Source organism: Ictidomys tridecemlineatus, chromosome 10 (genome assembly GCF_052094955.1).
Source record: "Ictidomys tridecemlineatus isolate mIctTri1 chromosome 10, mIctTri1.hap1, whole genome shotgun sequence".
Classification (NCBI taxonomy): Eukaryota; Metazoa; Chordata; class Mammalia; order Rodentia; family Sciuridae; genus Ictidomys; species Ictidomys tridecemlineatus.
The window spans coordinates 116,064,291-116,079,044 of record NC_135486.1 but is presented as its reverse complement, the minus strand read 5'-3'; the positions used below and the strand labels follow the sequence as shown (position 1 = coordinate 116,079,044).

Below are 14,754 nucleotides of genomic sequence, written 5' to 3'. Positions count from 1 at the left end.
CCCCCCACCCCCATCTCAGCCCCTTTAATTGTCAGGAGAACGAACCCGAAAGACATGGATGGTCCCATTACTGAGGGACACCACCAGGTACCTGCCATCCACCATGGTGGTCACCCGGGGCTTTTCCAGACCGTGGTAGGCTGTCAGGAAGTCACCAAGAAGTGACCCCTTGGGATCCAGGATCACCACCTTGTTGACTTCTCGAAGGGTCAGAAAGATGTAGCCCTTCTTATCCACGGACAGGGAGCCCGGCTGGCAGCCGTGCAAGCCCGGCCCCTTGTATTCCCCAATCACCTGGCCCAGCCCGTCGCAGACCACCACGCTGTTCTGCTGCCAATCCGACCCCACAAAATGGCCCTGAGGGCTGGTGGTCAGGAACACCAGTGCCCGCTGGCCCCGGCTGGCCTTGCCCCCGGGGATGAACCGGGTGGCCAGGCTGCCTTCCATGTTATACACCTCCACGTGGCCTGCCACACTGACTGCCACCCGGTCCCCACTGGGCAGCGCGGCCACGGCATGGCTGGCCTGGGTGAGGCTCAGGGCCCGGCGCCACTGCACCTCACCATCAGGGCTGATGAGATAGAGGCGCGCGCCAGCCGAGAAGGCCACTGTGCTCTGCAGAGCGGCCACACTGCACGGGGAGCAGCCCTCAGGGACCGGCACGGTGCCCTTGTAGTCGCCGTTGAGCGAGAAGCGTTTCAGAGCCCTGTTCTGCTCATCTGCCACCAGGATTTCCCGGGGACCAAAGGGACAGAGCCCAGTGATGCGGGGAGACCGCCTGTCCCCAGGCATGCGGGTGGGGAAGCTGCAGAAAAAGATGGGTCTGGGGAGGAGGCCGGAGCCTTCCAGGTTTGGCCCCAGGGCGGGGCTGGGCTCCCGGGACATGGACTTGCCCCTGCCTTTGAACTTCCTCTTCTTGTTGGACCTGCAGCCCCTCTCGACCTGGACTCCTCCCTCTACTTGGCCTGGCTGGATACCGTCTCCTTTGGGGGCTTGGGCTCCATCTTCTTGGGGTGTCTTGGCTTTGTCCTCTTTGGAGGCCGGAGCTCCATCCTTACCCTGGGGCTGGCCTCCACCCTGCTGCTCGGCCTTGGCTCCATGCTCCCTCTGGCTCTGGGTTTCTTCCTCTCCCTGGGGTCCTGCTGCACCTCTCCCATCCTCCTGCGGGGGCTGCTCCTCCTCAAAAGAGAGCTGGAGCAGGTGGCAGTTTTTGTCCAGCAGCCCAGGGTAGAGTTCCAGCTGGGGCAGCAGGCAGGGCACTGGCCCCGGGCTCCAGGGGCTGCTCTGCAGCTGCCGGAGCCTCTGGGCAATGGCTCCCTCCAGGGAAAGGATCTCAGCCTCCCGACCCAGGCTGAGAACCCGCCGAGCAAAGGCAGCTGCCGCCCTGGCCACCTGCTCCCGGCCTTCTAGTTTGGCCAGCCTCTCCCGGGCAGCCTCTTCGGCAGCCTCCACGTGGGCCCGAAGCTGCCCCAGCACCTCCTGCTTCTGGGCCAGGAGGGCCCTGAGGACGCCCTCGGCTGCCTCCTCCACCTGAGTCCCCACCCTGGCAGCCTGCTCCCGCAGCCGGGTCAGCGCTTCCTTTTCGGCCACCCGAGTGGCTTCCAGCTCAACCAGGCTGCTGTCCACGCCGGCCAGAAGCTCCTCGAGGCCCGGCCTCCGGGCCCGCACTGCCTCAGCCAGGGGCAGGCAAGGGTGGTCCAGGTGGGGGTCCAGGCGGCACTCTCGGCACAGCAGCTGGGAGCAGGGCTGGCACAGGAAGCGCAGGGCCTCCCCTGGGTGCTGGGGACACTGGGCTGCTTGGCGCTCCCGGGCCTCCTCGTCGTACCACCCGGCCCTGTAGCCCACCAGGTCCACCACGCGATGGCTGTGGGTCTGGCGGGTGCAGCGGTGCCCGTCGGCACAGGCCTGACACAAGTCGTCGGCACAATCCAGGCATCGGGCTGTGGCCGGTCCCCCGGCACTGGTGCCCCCTACCAGGGGACACAGGGCACAGGCCGGCTTCCCTGCACGCAGGTCTCCGCAGGCCCGGGCCTTCACCAGGTCCAGGAGCCCATTGACGAAGAAGTTGGTCTTGAAGGCGGCCACCCCGGCGGGTGGCACGGGCACTGTCTCGCGGCACTCGGGGCAGCGGACGTGGCCGCCGTCGGCCAGCTGGGCCAGACAGTCCTGGCAGTAGGTGTGCAGGCAGGGCAGCGTCTTGGGTGTGTGCAGCTGCTCCAGGCAGATTTTGCAGGCCAGGAAGTCGCTGCTCAGGGCCTCCAGGAGGGAGGGCGAGGAGCCCTGGGAAAACATGCTGCAGACAGGGGCAGGGGCAGGGATGGAGTGGCCTCTCCACAGGGCCTCCAGCCCAGTCCCCCTTTCTTCCCACCCTCCAGCACCACAAAAATTCCCTGGCCTGGGGTCTCACCTGATGGTCAGGAATTTCCTTCTGGTTTCCTGGGGCCTTGGCCAGTGGTGGAGCTTGGGAGCCTCCCTCTTCCTCTTCCCTTTCCTCCTCCTCTTCCTCCCTAGATACATTCAGCAAATGTAAACAAGTCAGTGCTGGGGGTGGTGACAAGCCAGGAGAGGCCTCTCGGCCTCCCAGAGCAAAAATCGAATCATCCGTGTTCCAGGCGCCAGGCCTGGGGCAGGTGTGGTCCAAGCCCTCCCCGGTGACTCAGTCGGGGGTCTGCCTGGACTGGGTGCTGGGCAGGAGGGGCAGGCAGTGAGGACACAGGAGAGTTGGGTGAGCACAGGCACCTGGGTGCTGGCAGCTGGGGTAGGGACTTGCAGTGGGTCAAGGGCCCCAACTGCCCCCAGGACCATCCCCCAGGGAAAGGGGTCCCACTTCCTGCCCTTTTTCCTGAAATCCATTCTGGGACAGATCTCCGCCTGCTGGACCGCGGGATCTCCCCCGTCCTGACCTCCTCTCCTAGGGTCCTGCGTTCTAGAAACCTCTGAAGGGTGGGACTGTGAGCTCCCAGCACAGTGACAGAGAGGCCCTTCATGCTGGGACTTGGTGGCCTTTCCCCTTTGCCTACTGGTGGGTGGGAAGGGAGCTCAGAGAGTGGGAGGGGGTCTTTCTTGGTGATCCTGAGCCCTCTGGCCATGGAGAGGAGGTGTGGGGACAGTGCTGCCTCCCAGCTACCCCCTCCTGCGGCCTTCCGGGTCCCTCTTTCCCTCTCTCCCCTGCCTTCCTCTTCCTCTGGAGCCTTCTCTCTCTCTCCCTCCCTCTGTCCCCCACTGACACGAACAGGACTGCAGCGAGGTCCCGTGATCGTCCCCAGGTGGTCCTTGATTTTCATCATATATTTTGCAGAAGACTCCTAACTTCTTCACCATCCTTATTCCTTCTGTTGGAGTTCTCCACTGGACCTTGCCTTCGAAAGCTCCCAGATCTAACTGGGGAATCCCTTCTTTCCAGGCACTAGCTATCCAATTAAACAACGTTTTTACCTCTAATGGCTCTTCCTTGATCATTCTCTGTAGTGCCTCCATTACTCCAGGATGGTCTATCTGAATGCTTACTATTTGCATCTCTCGTCCAGAGAGTCTAAGACTCTCTCCTCCCTTTGACCATACATTATACAAAAATTCTCCATCGGTTGACCCTTTCTGCGAGAAATCTTGTCTCAACTGCAACATTTCTGGTCGGGTCATATCCCTCGTTTCTATCGTCTGCTCCAACCCGTCTGGGCGTCCCCTTCCGGGCGTAGATATTTTAATAATTGAGACCGGTTCTGACTTATAACATGGCTCATTATCTAGTATATCTTGTAGGAATGGGTTTTTACATTTCTTAAGAGCTTCCTGGACTAGGCGTTTTCCTCTAAGTCTGTCTTCATCTACATCGTTAATGATCTTACATAATATTCCCGGGATTTCATGTTTATCGGCCCTTTCTATTATAGGCTTTACTGTTTGTGAATTGCTTAACGCTATTTCCACGGTGGTTCCTTTTTGGAACTCAGGCATCTTTGCCTGAACTACCTTTTCTAGTGGCCGCCATGGCGACTGAGGCTTTAGCTCACTGTTCTCTAAACTTTTCTTTCTTATGGTGCACCTTTTTAATTTTGCTATTGCCTCACGTAGGCACATTTTACTATACTCAGATATATCCTAATCTTATATAAAGACCAATTCCACTGGATCCAGCTATATGTTTCTATATTGCCCAGGAGCCTACTTAAATTCTCTTCCCACTTTACTTGAGCCCAAGCTCCTATCCTTTCTTTACACCAGCTCATTCACTGGGGGCCGCCGTCACCATGAAGGATTAAGCGGGTGCGCTCCCCTCCTCACTCCGCTGGGTTCCCGGGTACTGGGAACTTCGGTCCACAAACGGAGGTAGGATTGCGAACATGCGTTTTGGGGAAAGCACTTACCCCCAGGTTCCTTGTGCGCTCTCCAGATCTTTGGTGATGATGATGGTGATGGTGATGATGATGATCCTGCCGACTACGCCAACTGACACGAGCAGGACTGCATCGAGGTCCCGTGATCGCCCCCAGGTGGTCCTGGAGTCAGGATCGCCTCTGCTCCAGGTAACCGCTCCCAGCCAACGATCCGTGTCCTGCACATGATATGCCTATTCAAATGCTCAGTTTATTCACACCAGGTTTCATCACATCACACGAGGCACAGGAACAGAGGCTGGCGGGGCTCAGTTCGCTCGATGTTGACCCACTGGCATCGTGGATCTGAACTGACCAAAGAGTTCAGCCTTCCTGGCCCTTAAATACTATAGTTGTTTACAACACTTCAAACCAAAACAAGTTTACGTCGTGGCTTCTATCTCTTATCCTATCCTCACAGATTATGTTTACACTGCATCACAACATGCTTAAACTACCACACTTGTTTGTGCTAAAATACATCAAAACATGTTTACCTTATGTCCTTATCTAACTCACACATATTTCTAACTTATGCACCCTTCTTCATCAAAACATGTTTACTTCAAATTCTCCTGTCAGTCTTGCATTCTAGAAACCTCTGAAGGGTGGGACTGTGAGCTCCCAGCACAGTGACAGAGAGGCCCTTCATGCTGGGACTTGGTGGCCTTTCCCCTTTGCCTACTGGTGGGTGGGAAGGGAGCTCCGAGAGTGGGAGGGGGTCTTTCTTGGGGGATCCTGAGCCCTCTGGCCATGGAGAGGAGGTGTGGGGAAGTGCTGCCTCCCAGCTACCCCCTCCTGCGGCCTTCCGGGTCCCTCTTTCCCTCTCTCCCCTCCCTTCCTCTTCCTCTGGAGCCTTCTCTCTCTTCCTCCCTCTGTCCCCCACCGCTGCCCCCCACCCTGCTGGCTCAGCCCCTGCACCCCTCCTTACCCAGCCAGAGGGGACCTCAGGCTCCAGGAATGGCAGGGGGCCGAGGCCCGCACAGCGCTGTTTCTGGGGCCTGAAAGAGAAACAAAACTGAAACTAATTGGACTTGTGGTGCAACTTCCGTCCCCGGCCCGGGACACCGGCTTGCACGGGCGCAGGCCCCGCCCTCCTCCCCTCCCCGGCCCGGACCTCACTCTCCAGGCCCCCGGCCCAGCAGGGCCGCCCCTCCGGCTGCAGGCCCCGGGCTCGGTCCGCCTGTCAGTCCCAGCCTCGCGCAGCCAGCTGAGCGTGTGTGTCGTAAACAAGGCATTGCCTGGGGACCTGCTCTCCGGAGTGCTGGTGCACAGGGTCAGAAGGTTTATTTGTGGAAATAAATGAGAGATCATCGGTGATGCAGAGACCGGGGCAGCTGGAAGCCAGTTCCCCGGGGCCAGATCCACAATGTTGTGGACGCCCCAGCCTCCCCCGCCCAGACCCTTGACCACATAGACCTTTGCCCAGGGACAGGAGAGCAGCGCAGACCAGAGGAGGACCTAGGGGTCAGCCAAAGCTTCCTGGAGGAGGCATCAGCAGAGGTGCATTTATGGAGGACACACAGGTTTGGGGTTCAGGGAGTCCATCAATGAGCATTCTGGGAATTGGAAGCTATGGTGAATGAAATATCCCACTCTCCTGAGAGGCTCCAGGTCATTTAGGATGGTTTGTGGGAAGGGGATATGTGAGCCATGGCGGATGGCGGAATAGAGGGAGGAAGCAGTCGGATCAAGAGGCCTCCAGTTCACTGGGAAGGAGTCCATGTTGTATAGAAAAAGCCAAAAGATTCATTGAAGGATAGTTTCCCCAACATCTTAAGAAAAATTTGCAGCACAAAGAGGTTGGAAGGAGGGCATCAAACACTCACTCACAGACCCACTATGCGTGACTCTATAATTGTCAGTTGACAGCTGCGTCCTCATGGATTCGTCTGTGTTAGCACCCTCCCTGTGCCCCAATGACAGAATTTAAGTAAGAAACTGGACTGATGAGAATGCACTCTATCCATAACAGAAGATGGAGGGAGGTGAATAGTGGGGTAGGGTGGGGGCTCTGAGATATAGTAGCCAGAGCGGGAAGTAGAAACCCAGGAGTGAGGCTCACAGCAGCCATGTGGGAAAGCAGGAAGGAGGAGGTAGCCTGCACGTTGGATGCCACAGACTAGACAGTCGACCAGGATGAGGTCTGAAGAACACAGGTGGCCCCCAACTTAAGACGGTTCCACTTCCCTGCTTGATAAAGGCGGGTCAGCAACACACCTTCCAGAGAAGCCAAACTTTGTATTCTGAATCATGATCTTGTTGAGGATCAGAAAACAGTATCCTAAAGCAAAGGGCTGAGAAGTGACGTCAGCAGAAACGCGGATCCTCCCCGCCCTCTGTGTCCTGTTCTCCTTTCCCCCAGGCAAGCTACGGAAACTGGAAATTCCTCTTCCCCAAGGAGGGCACAGAAATTAGAATTCCTTTTCTCCAACTTAAGCCATAAAGCCTACTTTATGTAATCTTCCCCCCTCATTTTTATCTTGGATCTGGCCATAAAGAAATTCTCTGCCATGCCTTGTCTGACCCCAAATCATAAGATCCTCATTCTGGAGGGGCCCTGCTCCATACCTAGAACTAAAGAATGCTGCCCAGAGGCCAAGGAGAATCTGAGCAGCCAGGCCCTGCTAGGCTTCCCCCAGGCCATCTTTTTGCATTAGATCCTATGTTTTTGCTCCATGATGTCCTACACGGTTGTCCATGCTTCATTGAACCTGAGTGGAAAGATGGGCAGTGTACCCTGGGGCTTTGGGTCTTCCGTCTGAAGTGCCATGTAAGACTACGGTCAAATACATTTGTTATGTTTTTCTCTTTTTAAGCTGTCTTCTGGAAGTGGGGGTGTTGGCCATGACCCTTGATGATGGGCAGAAATGTGATCCATGCCCTTTCTGGCACCTACCATCTTGCCCCAGGCTAGCAGCTGGTGGTGTGATATTCTCTTGAGATGCTGGGACCACAGGGACAAATAACCAGCATTCCCTAGTGTGCTAGGCTAGAACCTTTGGTGGGTTGGGTGTGTGCAGTGCATTTTTTACTTATAACAGTTTCAACTTGAAAAACCAGCCTCTACCTCAGAGCAAAGCCTGTCCAAGGAAAGGACATGACCTTTGTCCTTAGAAAGACCCACAGAGCACTCCTAGGCACATTCCCACCCTGCTAAGTTGTTTATCTACGAATGAGATCTGCTGCGCTGGGTGTCCCTGACTCAGTCAGGCTAGTTGGGGACCCATAGCATCCCTCAGCAGCCACCAATCAGCATGAGACAGGGAAACACCTGGGATGCCAGATGACCCTTCCAGTAGTTTATTTTTTTTTAATTTTTATTTTTTTTTCCTCCCAGTAGTTTATGGTGATTGATAATGTGTTGGGAAACCATGTAGTTCAGCACGAACACCCCTCTTGGCTTAAACCAATCAGTTCAAATGAATACCCCTCTTGTACTAACCAATCACCCCTACCCAACCTGTTCCCGCCAGTGAATGTGCTAATCATGTTTTAGAGTTGTTGTTTGATTTTCCGGCGGTGTGTGATGATTTGCTAAGAGATGCTATGACATATGTGGGGATCTCTGCCTTCTCCAAAGAATGTATAAAACTGCTGCAAACCCTGGGATCGGGGCCTCTCAGCGTCACCAGTTGCTGTGTGTGCGCTGAGGACCGAGCTAGCTCGCGATAAACACCTCTTTGCTGTTTACATCGATCTTGGTCTCTGGTGATCTTTTGGGGTCCCGAATTCGAGCAAAACAAACTCATGATGGACTTATCTGGATTATAATTCCCCATCGTAAATGGAGGAACATCTGTGTTGGTGCTTGTGTGTCCTTAATTCTAGGCACACACCTACTTGCACACGCCACTGGCCTCCCTGTGGGCTAGTCTGTGCACACTCAGGAAGGATTTGTTGCAGGCTGCCTGTGGTCCGAGAGTGTGGGGCAGGTCCTGTGGAATATATGAAGGTAAGACCTATTCCCTAGCTGTCAGGGGTGGCAATCTCATAGGTCCTGTGAAGGACACGCTGCAAAATGAGGTGGAAAGACAACTGTCTTCCCTGTTCTGAAATAGTCATCACGATGCTTTGGTGTGGGGTGTGGTAAACACAGCCCAACTGAATCCTCCCTACGACCTGGTGAGATCTGGGATGATAATTGCCTCACGTAACAGATGAGGAGACCTAAGGAAGTTCCCCAAAGTCATACGAATGCTAGGGGAACTCGGAAGAGGGAGTGACCTCTCCTAGGTAGGGCCAGGTATGGGATTCCGGAAGGCTTTGTGGAAGGGGCAACATCAGGATGGCCCCCCACCCCCTGCCACCCACCAACCATTGCTTAAAGCACCTACAGTGTGTGTCAGGCCCCAGGGAGACAGTTTCCCCTGGAGACCGGAATTCTAAGTCCTCACCTACAGCCTGGTGATAAGCGTTACCATGGATACACAGAGATAGCACTAGAAGCCCAGGGGAGGAGGGGAGGGTGGTGCTGCTGGGAAGTGGGGGTGGGGAGAGGTTGTTGCTGGATTCTGGGGTTCCTGGGGGTGACCCAGAGGATGTTTTTCAGCAGAGGGACCACAGGTCTGATGGATTGGATGGGTGCGGGAGGTGGTAGGAGACAGGAGAGGGCTTCCAGAACAAACGTTAAAGTTCCCAGTTAAGAAAGCTATAATGCCTTAAGGTAACCGGAAGCCAAGCTCACCATCCTCTGTGTCCCGGGATTCCACATTCTCAGGTGTTGAGTCCATGGAATCAACCAATCTTTGGTGGAAAGTATTCAGAAAAAAAAAAAATTGTCTCTGTCTTAAACATAAGCAGATATTTTTCTTGTCATGATTCCCTAAACAATACCTTATAACACCTCCCCTTCCCCCATCCCTAGGCCCTGACAGTTTTCCATTTCTTTCTTTCTTTTCTTTTTTTTTTTTTTAAAGAGAGAGAGAGTTTTTTAATGTTTTATTTTTTAGTTTTCAGCGGACACAACATCTTTGTTTGTATGTGGTGCTGAGGATCGAACCCAGGCCACTTGCATGCCAGGTGAGTGCGCTACCGCTTGAGCCACATCCCCAGCCCCTCTCCATTTCTTTAGTTTTGTCATTTCAAGAATTTATATAAATGGCTGGGCATGATGTCGCATGCCTGTAATCCCAGTGGCTCAGGAGGCTGAGACGGGAGAATCCTGAGTTCAGAGCCAGCCTCAGCAACTGGGAGGCACTAAGCAACTCAGGGAGACCCTGTCTCTAAATAAAATATAAAATAGGGCTGGGGATGTGGCTCAGTGGTCGGGTGTCCCTGAGTTTAATCCCCGGTAAACCACCCTCCACAAAAAAAGAATTTACTATAAGTGGGACCCGGGTGCTCATTGGTAGAGCACTTGCCTAAAATGTGTGAGGCATTGGGTTCGATCCTTGGCACCACATAAAAACAAATAAGTAAATAAAGTAGAGGTATAAAAGACGACATTAAAGACCTTTAAAATAATTTTTATAAATGGAATTATAAATATGAAACCTTTGGAGACTGACTTTTGTCGCTCAGTGTAGCATCCATCCAAGTTTTTGTATGTACGTTAGGGGTTCCTTCTTTTTACTTGCAGAGTGGTATTCCATTATTTGGATGTACTACAGTTTGTTTATCCACTGACCTGTAGGAAGATGCTCAGATTGATTCCAGCTTTTGATTATTACAAATACAGCTACTACGAATATTCATACACAGGTTTTTGTGTGAGCCTAAGCTTTTATTTCCCTGGGATAAATATACAAGAGCATGATTATTGAGTTGTGTGTTTTAGTTTTATAAGAAATTGCTAACTTCTTTTTTTAATAATTCTTTTTTAGTTGTAGTTGCACACAATACCTTTATTTATATGTGGTGCTGAGGATCGAACCCAGGGCCTTGCACATGTTAGGCGAGCCACATCCCCAACCCCAGAAATTGCTAACTTCTCTTCCATTCCCTCACTAATGTATACTATCTGGAATCTCCACATCATTGCCAGAATTTAGTATTGTCAGTATTTTTAATTTATTTAATTTTTTTAAATCTATATATTACCCTCTTCCCCAGCCATATATCTTCTTTGGTGAAGTGTCTGCTATTCTTTCTGCCAATATTCAACTGGATTTTAAAAGTTAATGTTGAGGGCTGGGGATGTGGCTCAGGTGGTAGCGCATTCACCTAGCATGTGTGAGGCACTGGGTTCGATTCTCAGCACCACATAAAAAATAAAGATATTGTGTCCACCTAAAACTAAAAAGTAAATATTTAAAAAAAAAAAAAAGTTAATGTTGATTTTGAAAAAAAAATCACATATTTTGGATACAAGTAATTTGTTGGTGGTTTTCAAGTATTTTCTCCCAGCCTATAACTTATATTTCCATCCTGTTAACAATGCTCTTTGGGGCTTGGGATGTGGCTCAAGCAGTAGCGCGCTCGCCTAGCATGCGTGCGGCCTGGGTTCGATCCTCAGCACCACATACCAACAAAGATGTTGTGTCCGCTGAGAACTAAAAAATAAATTCTCTCTCTCTCTAAAAAAAAAGCAATGCTCTTTGTAGGATGGAGTTTTAAATTTTATGCTGTCCATTTTATCAATTTTTTAATTTTATAGTTCATTTTTTGGTGTCATGTCTAACAAATCTTTGCATGACTCAAGGTCACAATAATGTTCTCCTGTGTTTCTGTTAGAAGATTCATAGTTTTAGCACTTACACATGGGCTCTAGTCCACTTTGAGTTGGTTTGCATATACTTTGTGACTGGGGCTTTGGCTTTATTGATTGGACATGAATATTCAAGTGCTACATATCGGAAAAAACCATTCTTCCAACTTTGGATTTTCTTAGTACCTTGGTCAAAAATTAACTGACCATTAGTCTTTCCAAAACAGGCTTTCTTTGTTTATTTCTGAAAGTCTTATTCTACTCTATCAGTCTATGTGGCTCTTCCTATGCCAATACCACACTGTTGTGGTTACTGTGGCCTCTTGGTAAACTTTGAAATTAGATGGAGCGAGCCCTCAAAGCTTGTTCTTCCATATCTAAACGACTTTGGCTATTCTAGGTCCTTTGCATTTCCATATGTTTTAGGATCACCTTGTTAATTACTTACAAAAGCTTCCTGGAATTTTTTTTTTTTTTAAATATTTATTTATTTTTTAGTTTTTGGCAGACACAACATCTTTGTATGTGGTGCTGAGGATTGAACCCGGGCCGCACGCATGCCAACCGAGCACGCTACGACTTGACTGGAATTTTGACGGGAATTTAATTGAATCTACAGATCAATTTGAAAAGAATTGCCTATCTTAATACTATTGAGCCTTCTAATTCATGAACACAGCATAGCGTTTCATTGCTTTGAGTCTTCAAATCAGCAATGTTTTATAGTTTTCAGTGTGCCAGTTTTAGCACTTCCTTGGCTAATTTTTTTTTTTGAGAATTTTAATATGTATTTGTTTATTTATTTATTTATTTTTTTAGTTTTCGGCGGACACAACCATCTTTGTTTGTATGTGGTGCTGAGGATCGAACCCAGGCCGCACAAATGCCAGGTGAGCGCGCTACCGCTTTTAGCCACATCCCCAGCCCCAAATTTGTTTTGTATTGTTTTTATTTTTACTTTATTGTGAATGAAATTATTTCAATCTCATTTTGTGATTGTTACTTGCAAATATATGAAAATACAACAAAGTTCTATGTATTGATCTAGTAGCCAATGACCTTGCTAAAAACACTTATTTGTTCTAGTAGTTTTTATTTTATTTATATGTTATTTTTTGTAGGTTCCTTAGGATTTTCTGCACACAAGGTCATGTCACCTATGAATAAAGACAGGAGAAAACAGGCACAGTGGCTCATGCTTACAACAGGTTCATGCCTGTCTCTCTCTCTCTCTCTCTCTCTCTCTCTCTCTCTCTCTATATATATATATATATATATATATATATATATATATATATATATATATATATATGAGACAGGGTCTCATTAAATTGCTTAGGGCTTCACTAAGTTGCTGAGGCTGGCTTTGAACTCTTGATCCTCCTGCCTCAGCTTCCCAAGCCTCTGGGATGACAGGCCTGCACCACCACACTCAGCCCATCAATCTTGATATTTGTATTTTTATTTTCATTAAAGTCGAGATATTTTCTAATTTCTTTTGTGATTTCTTCTTTAACTCATGAATTATTTAGAACTGTGTTGTTTAGTTTCCAATATTTGGGAAATATTCTTTCTGTTGTGGATTACTAATTTAATTTTGTAGTCGTTTGCATGATTTCAAACATTTTAAATTTATTGAGCTTCACATTATGTCCTACCATATGCTCTCTCCTGGACAATATTCTGTGTGTGCTTAAAAAATGTAGCTTGCTGGTTTTCATTTTCGTCGTCGTTGTTGTTGTTATTGTTGTTGTTTGTACCAACGATTGAACTCAGGGGCCCTCCACCCCTGAGCCACACCCCCAGCCCTATTTTGTATTTTATTTAGAGACAGGGTCTCACTGAGTTGCTTAGTGCCTCACCATTGCTGAGGCTACCCTTGAACTCACGATCCTCCTGTCTCCCCTCCTGAGCTGCTGGGTTTGCAGGCATGAGTTGCTGTGCCTGTTTTCTCCTGCTGTTTTTAAGCAGTGTTGTATGTCTGCTAGGTCAAGTGGGTACGGTGGTTCCAGTATTCTATATTCTAATTGATTATCCAACTGTTCTATTTAGTACTGATGTTTCTGTAATAATGAATGGTTGAACTGTTCATCTGTTATTTCATTTTTGCCTATTTTTACTTCATGGATTTGGGGGCTCTGTTGTTAGATGCTTACACATTTATAATGTTTATATCTTCCTTTTTCATTAAGAAATGTCCCACTTTGTCTCTAATAATATCTTAAATATTGTCATATATATGTGTGTGTGTATATATATGTGTGTGTGTATATATATGTGTGTGTGTATATATGTGTGTGTGTGTGTGTGTGTGTGTGTGTGTATCCATACTAGGGATTGAACTTGAACCCCAGGGCCTTCTACCATTGAGTCACGTCATCAGTCCTTTTTACTTTTTATTTTGAGACAAGGTCTTGCTTAGGACCTTGCTAAATTACCAAGTCTGGCCTCAAACTTGCAATCCTCCTGTCTCAGCCTCCCAAATGCTGGATTTCAGGCATGAGCCACTACAGCTGGCTCCAGTTTTCTTATTACTGTTTGCATGGTATATATTTTTCCACAATTTTACTATTAACCTATTTGTGTCTTTGACTCTAAAATGTGCTTCTTATAGACAGATATAGTTGGATATTAGGTTTTGTATCCAGTTAGATAATCTCTGGCTTTTGAGTGTTGAATCCACTTAAATTTAATGTAATTATTGACATGATTGAACTGCTTTTGTTTGTTATATTTTGATGCTGGGGATTGAACCCAGGACTTTTCAAATGCTAAACGTACAATCTCTACCACTGAACTACACCCCCAACCAATGTCTATCATTTTGATATTTGATTTCTGTCTCATATATTTCTGTTACTTTAAAAAAAATTGCCCTACTTGGTTTTCAAAATGCTATTAGTGTATTCTTTGATTTATTTATTTTTAAAGTATTTTGTTGTTCTTAGACCTTTATTTTATTAATTTATTTATATGTGGTGCTGAGAATTGAACCCAGTGCCTCACACATGCCAGGCAAGTGCTCTACCACTGAGCAACAACCTCAGCCCGGTGTATTAATCTAATTCCACCATTGATATATTTTAAAAATGATTTCTCAGGTTTCCCTAAATTTTATAGCATGTATCTTTAATTTATCAACACAGATTTCAGGTAAATACTGACTTACATTCAATATACCCACATAGCATTATTTTCTCCCTTTGTTATTTTGCTTTACGTTTGCAAACGGGAATATATACTTAATACATGTAATACCAATGATGATGCAGTATTATAATAATTACTTAAATAATTCCATTTTAAAAAGCAAATGAAGGGAAGACAACATCTAGGTCCATCTTTTGTCTCTTGCCACATGTTTACCGTTCCTCCTGCTGCTCATTGCTTCCTGAGTCTTGGAGCTGCCATCTGGTACCCTTTGTTTGCAATCTGAGGACTTCCTGTGGCACTTCTTGTTGGATGGGTTTTCCAGCCACAAGTTCCCTTGGTTTGTATTTTTCTTGGAATGTCCTTATTTTTGCCTTTAGTTAAAAAATTTAAATGAGAAATTTACTTACACAGGATGCCTGACAGGAAGAGAACATTACCTAGGATACATTTCTTCTTTTTTTTAAAGCGATTTATCACTAAAGACAAGATGGCTCTACGTGCAACAGCTACGTACAAAGAACAAATTACAGAAATTGTCCTTGACTTCACCACAAACAATGAAAAAAATGGAAATTATGT

General features: G+C 48.4%; 1 protein-coding gene and 1 long non-coding RNA gene across 2 annotated transcripts in view; one reads left to right on the top strand and one right to left on the bottom strand.

Annotated features, from left to right (window-relative positions):
• LOC120887539 (uncharacterized) overlaps positions 1–14,754 on the top strand; it is a 73,555-nt gene that overhangs the window by 43,663 nt on the left and 15,138 nt on the right. Inside the window, exons 2-5 of the long non-coding RNA XR_013426866.1 lie at positions 4,391–4,523; positions 9,326–9,395; positions 11,842–11,912; positions 12,144–12,230. This is a non-coding gene — a long non-coding RNA (uncharacterized LOC120887539). The remainder of the gene's footprint in view (positions 1–4,390; positions 4,524–9,325; positions 9,396–11,841; positions 11,913–12,143; positions 12,231–14,754) is intronic.
• Trim56 (tripartite motif containing 56) lies at positions 5–4,502 on the bottom strand. The gene is made up of 3 exons (XM_005328482.5): positions 4,365–4,502; positions 2,408–2,507; positions 5–2,293 (listed from the first exon to the last, which is right to left on the bottom strand). Exon 3 carries the CDS (start codon positions 2,290–2,292, stop codon positions 25–27), a length of 2,268 nt encoding a protein of 755 aa, XP_005328539.1. The 5' UTR covers position 2,293; positions 2,408–2,507; positions 4,365–4,502; the 3' UTR covers positions 5–24.

Excerpts from the sequence above, each read along its gene's own strand:
- Trim56 (XM_005328482.5), bottom strand. The coding sequence starts at position 2,292 with ATGTTTTCCCAGGGCTCCTCGCCCTCCCTCCTGGAGGCCCTGAGCAGC.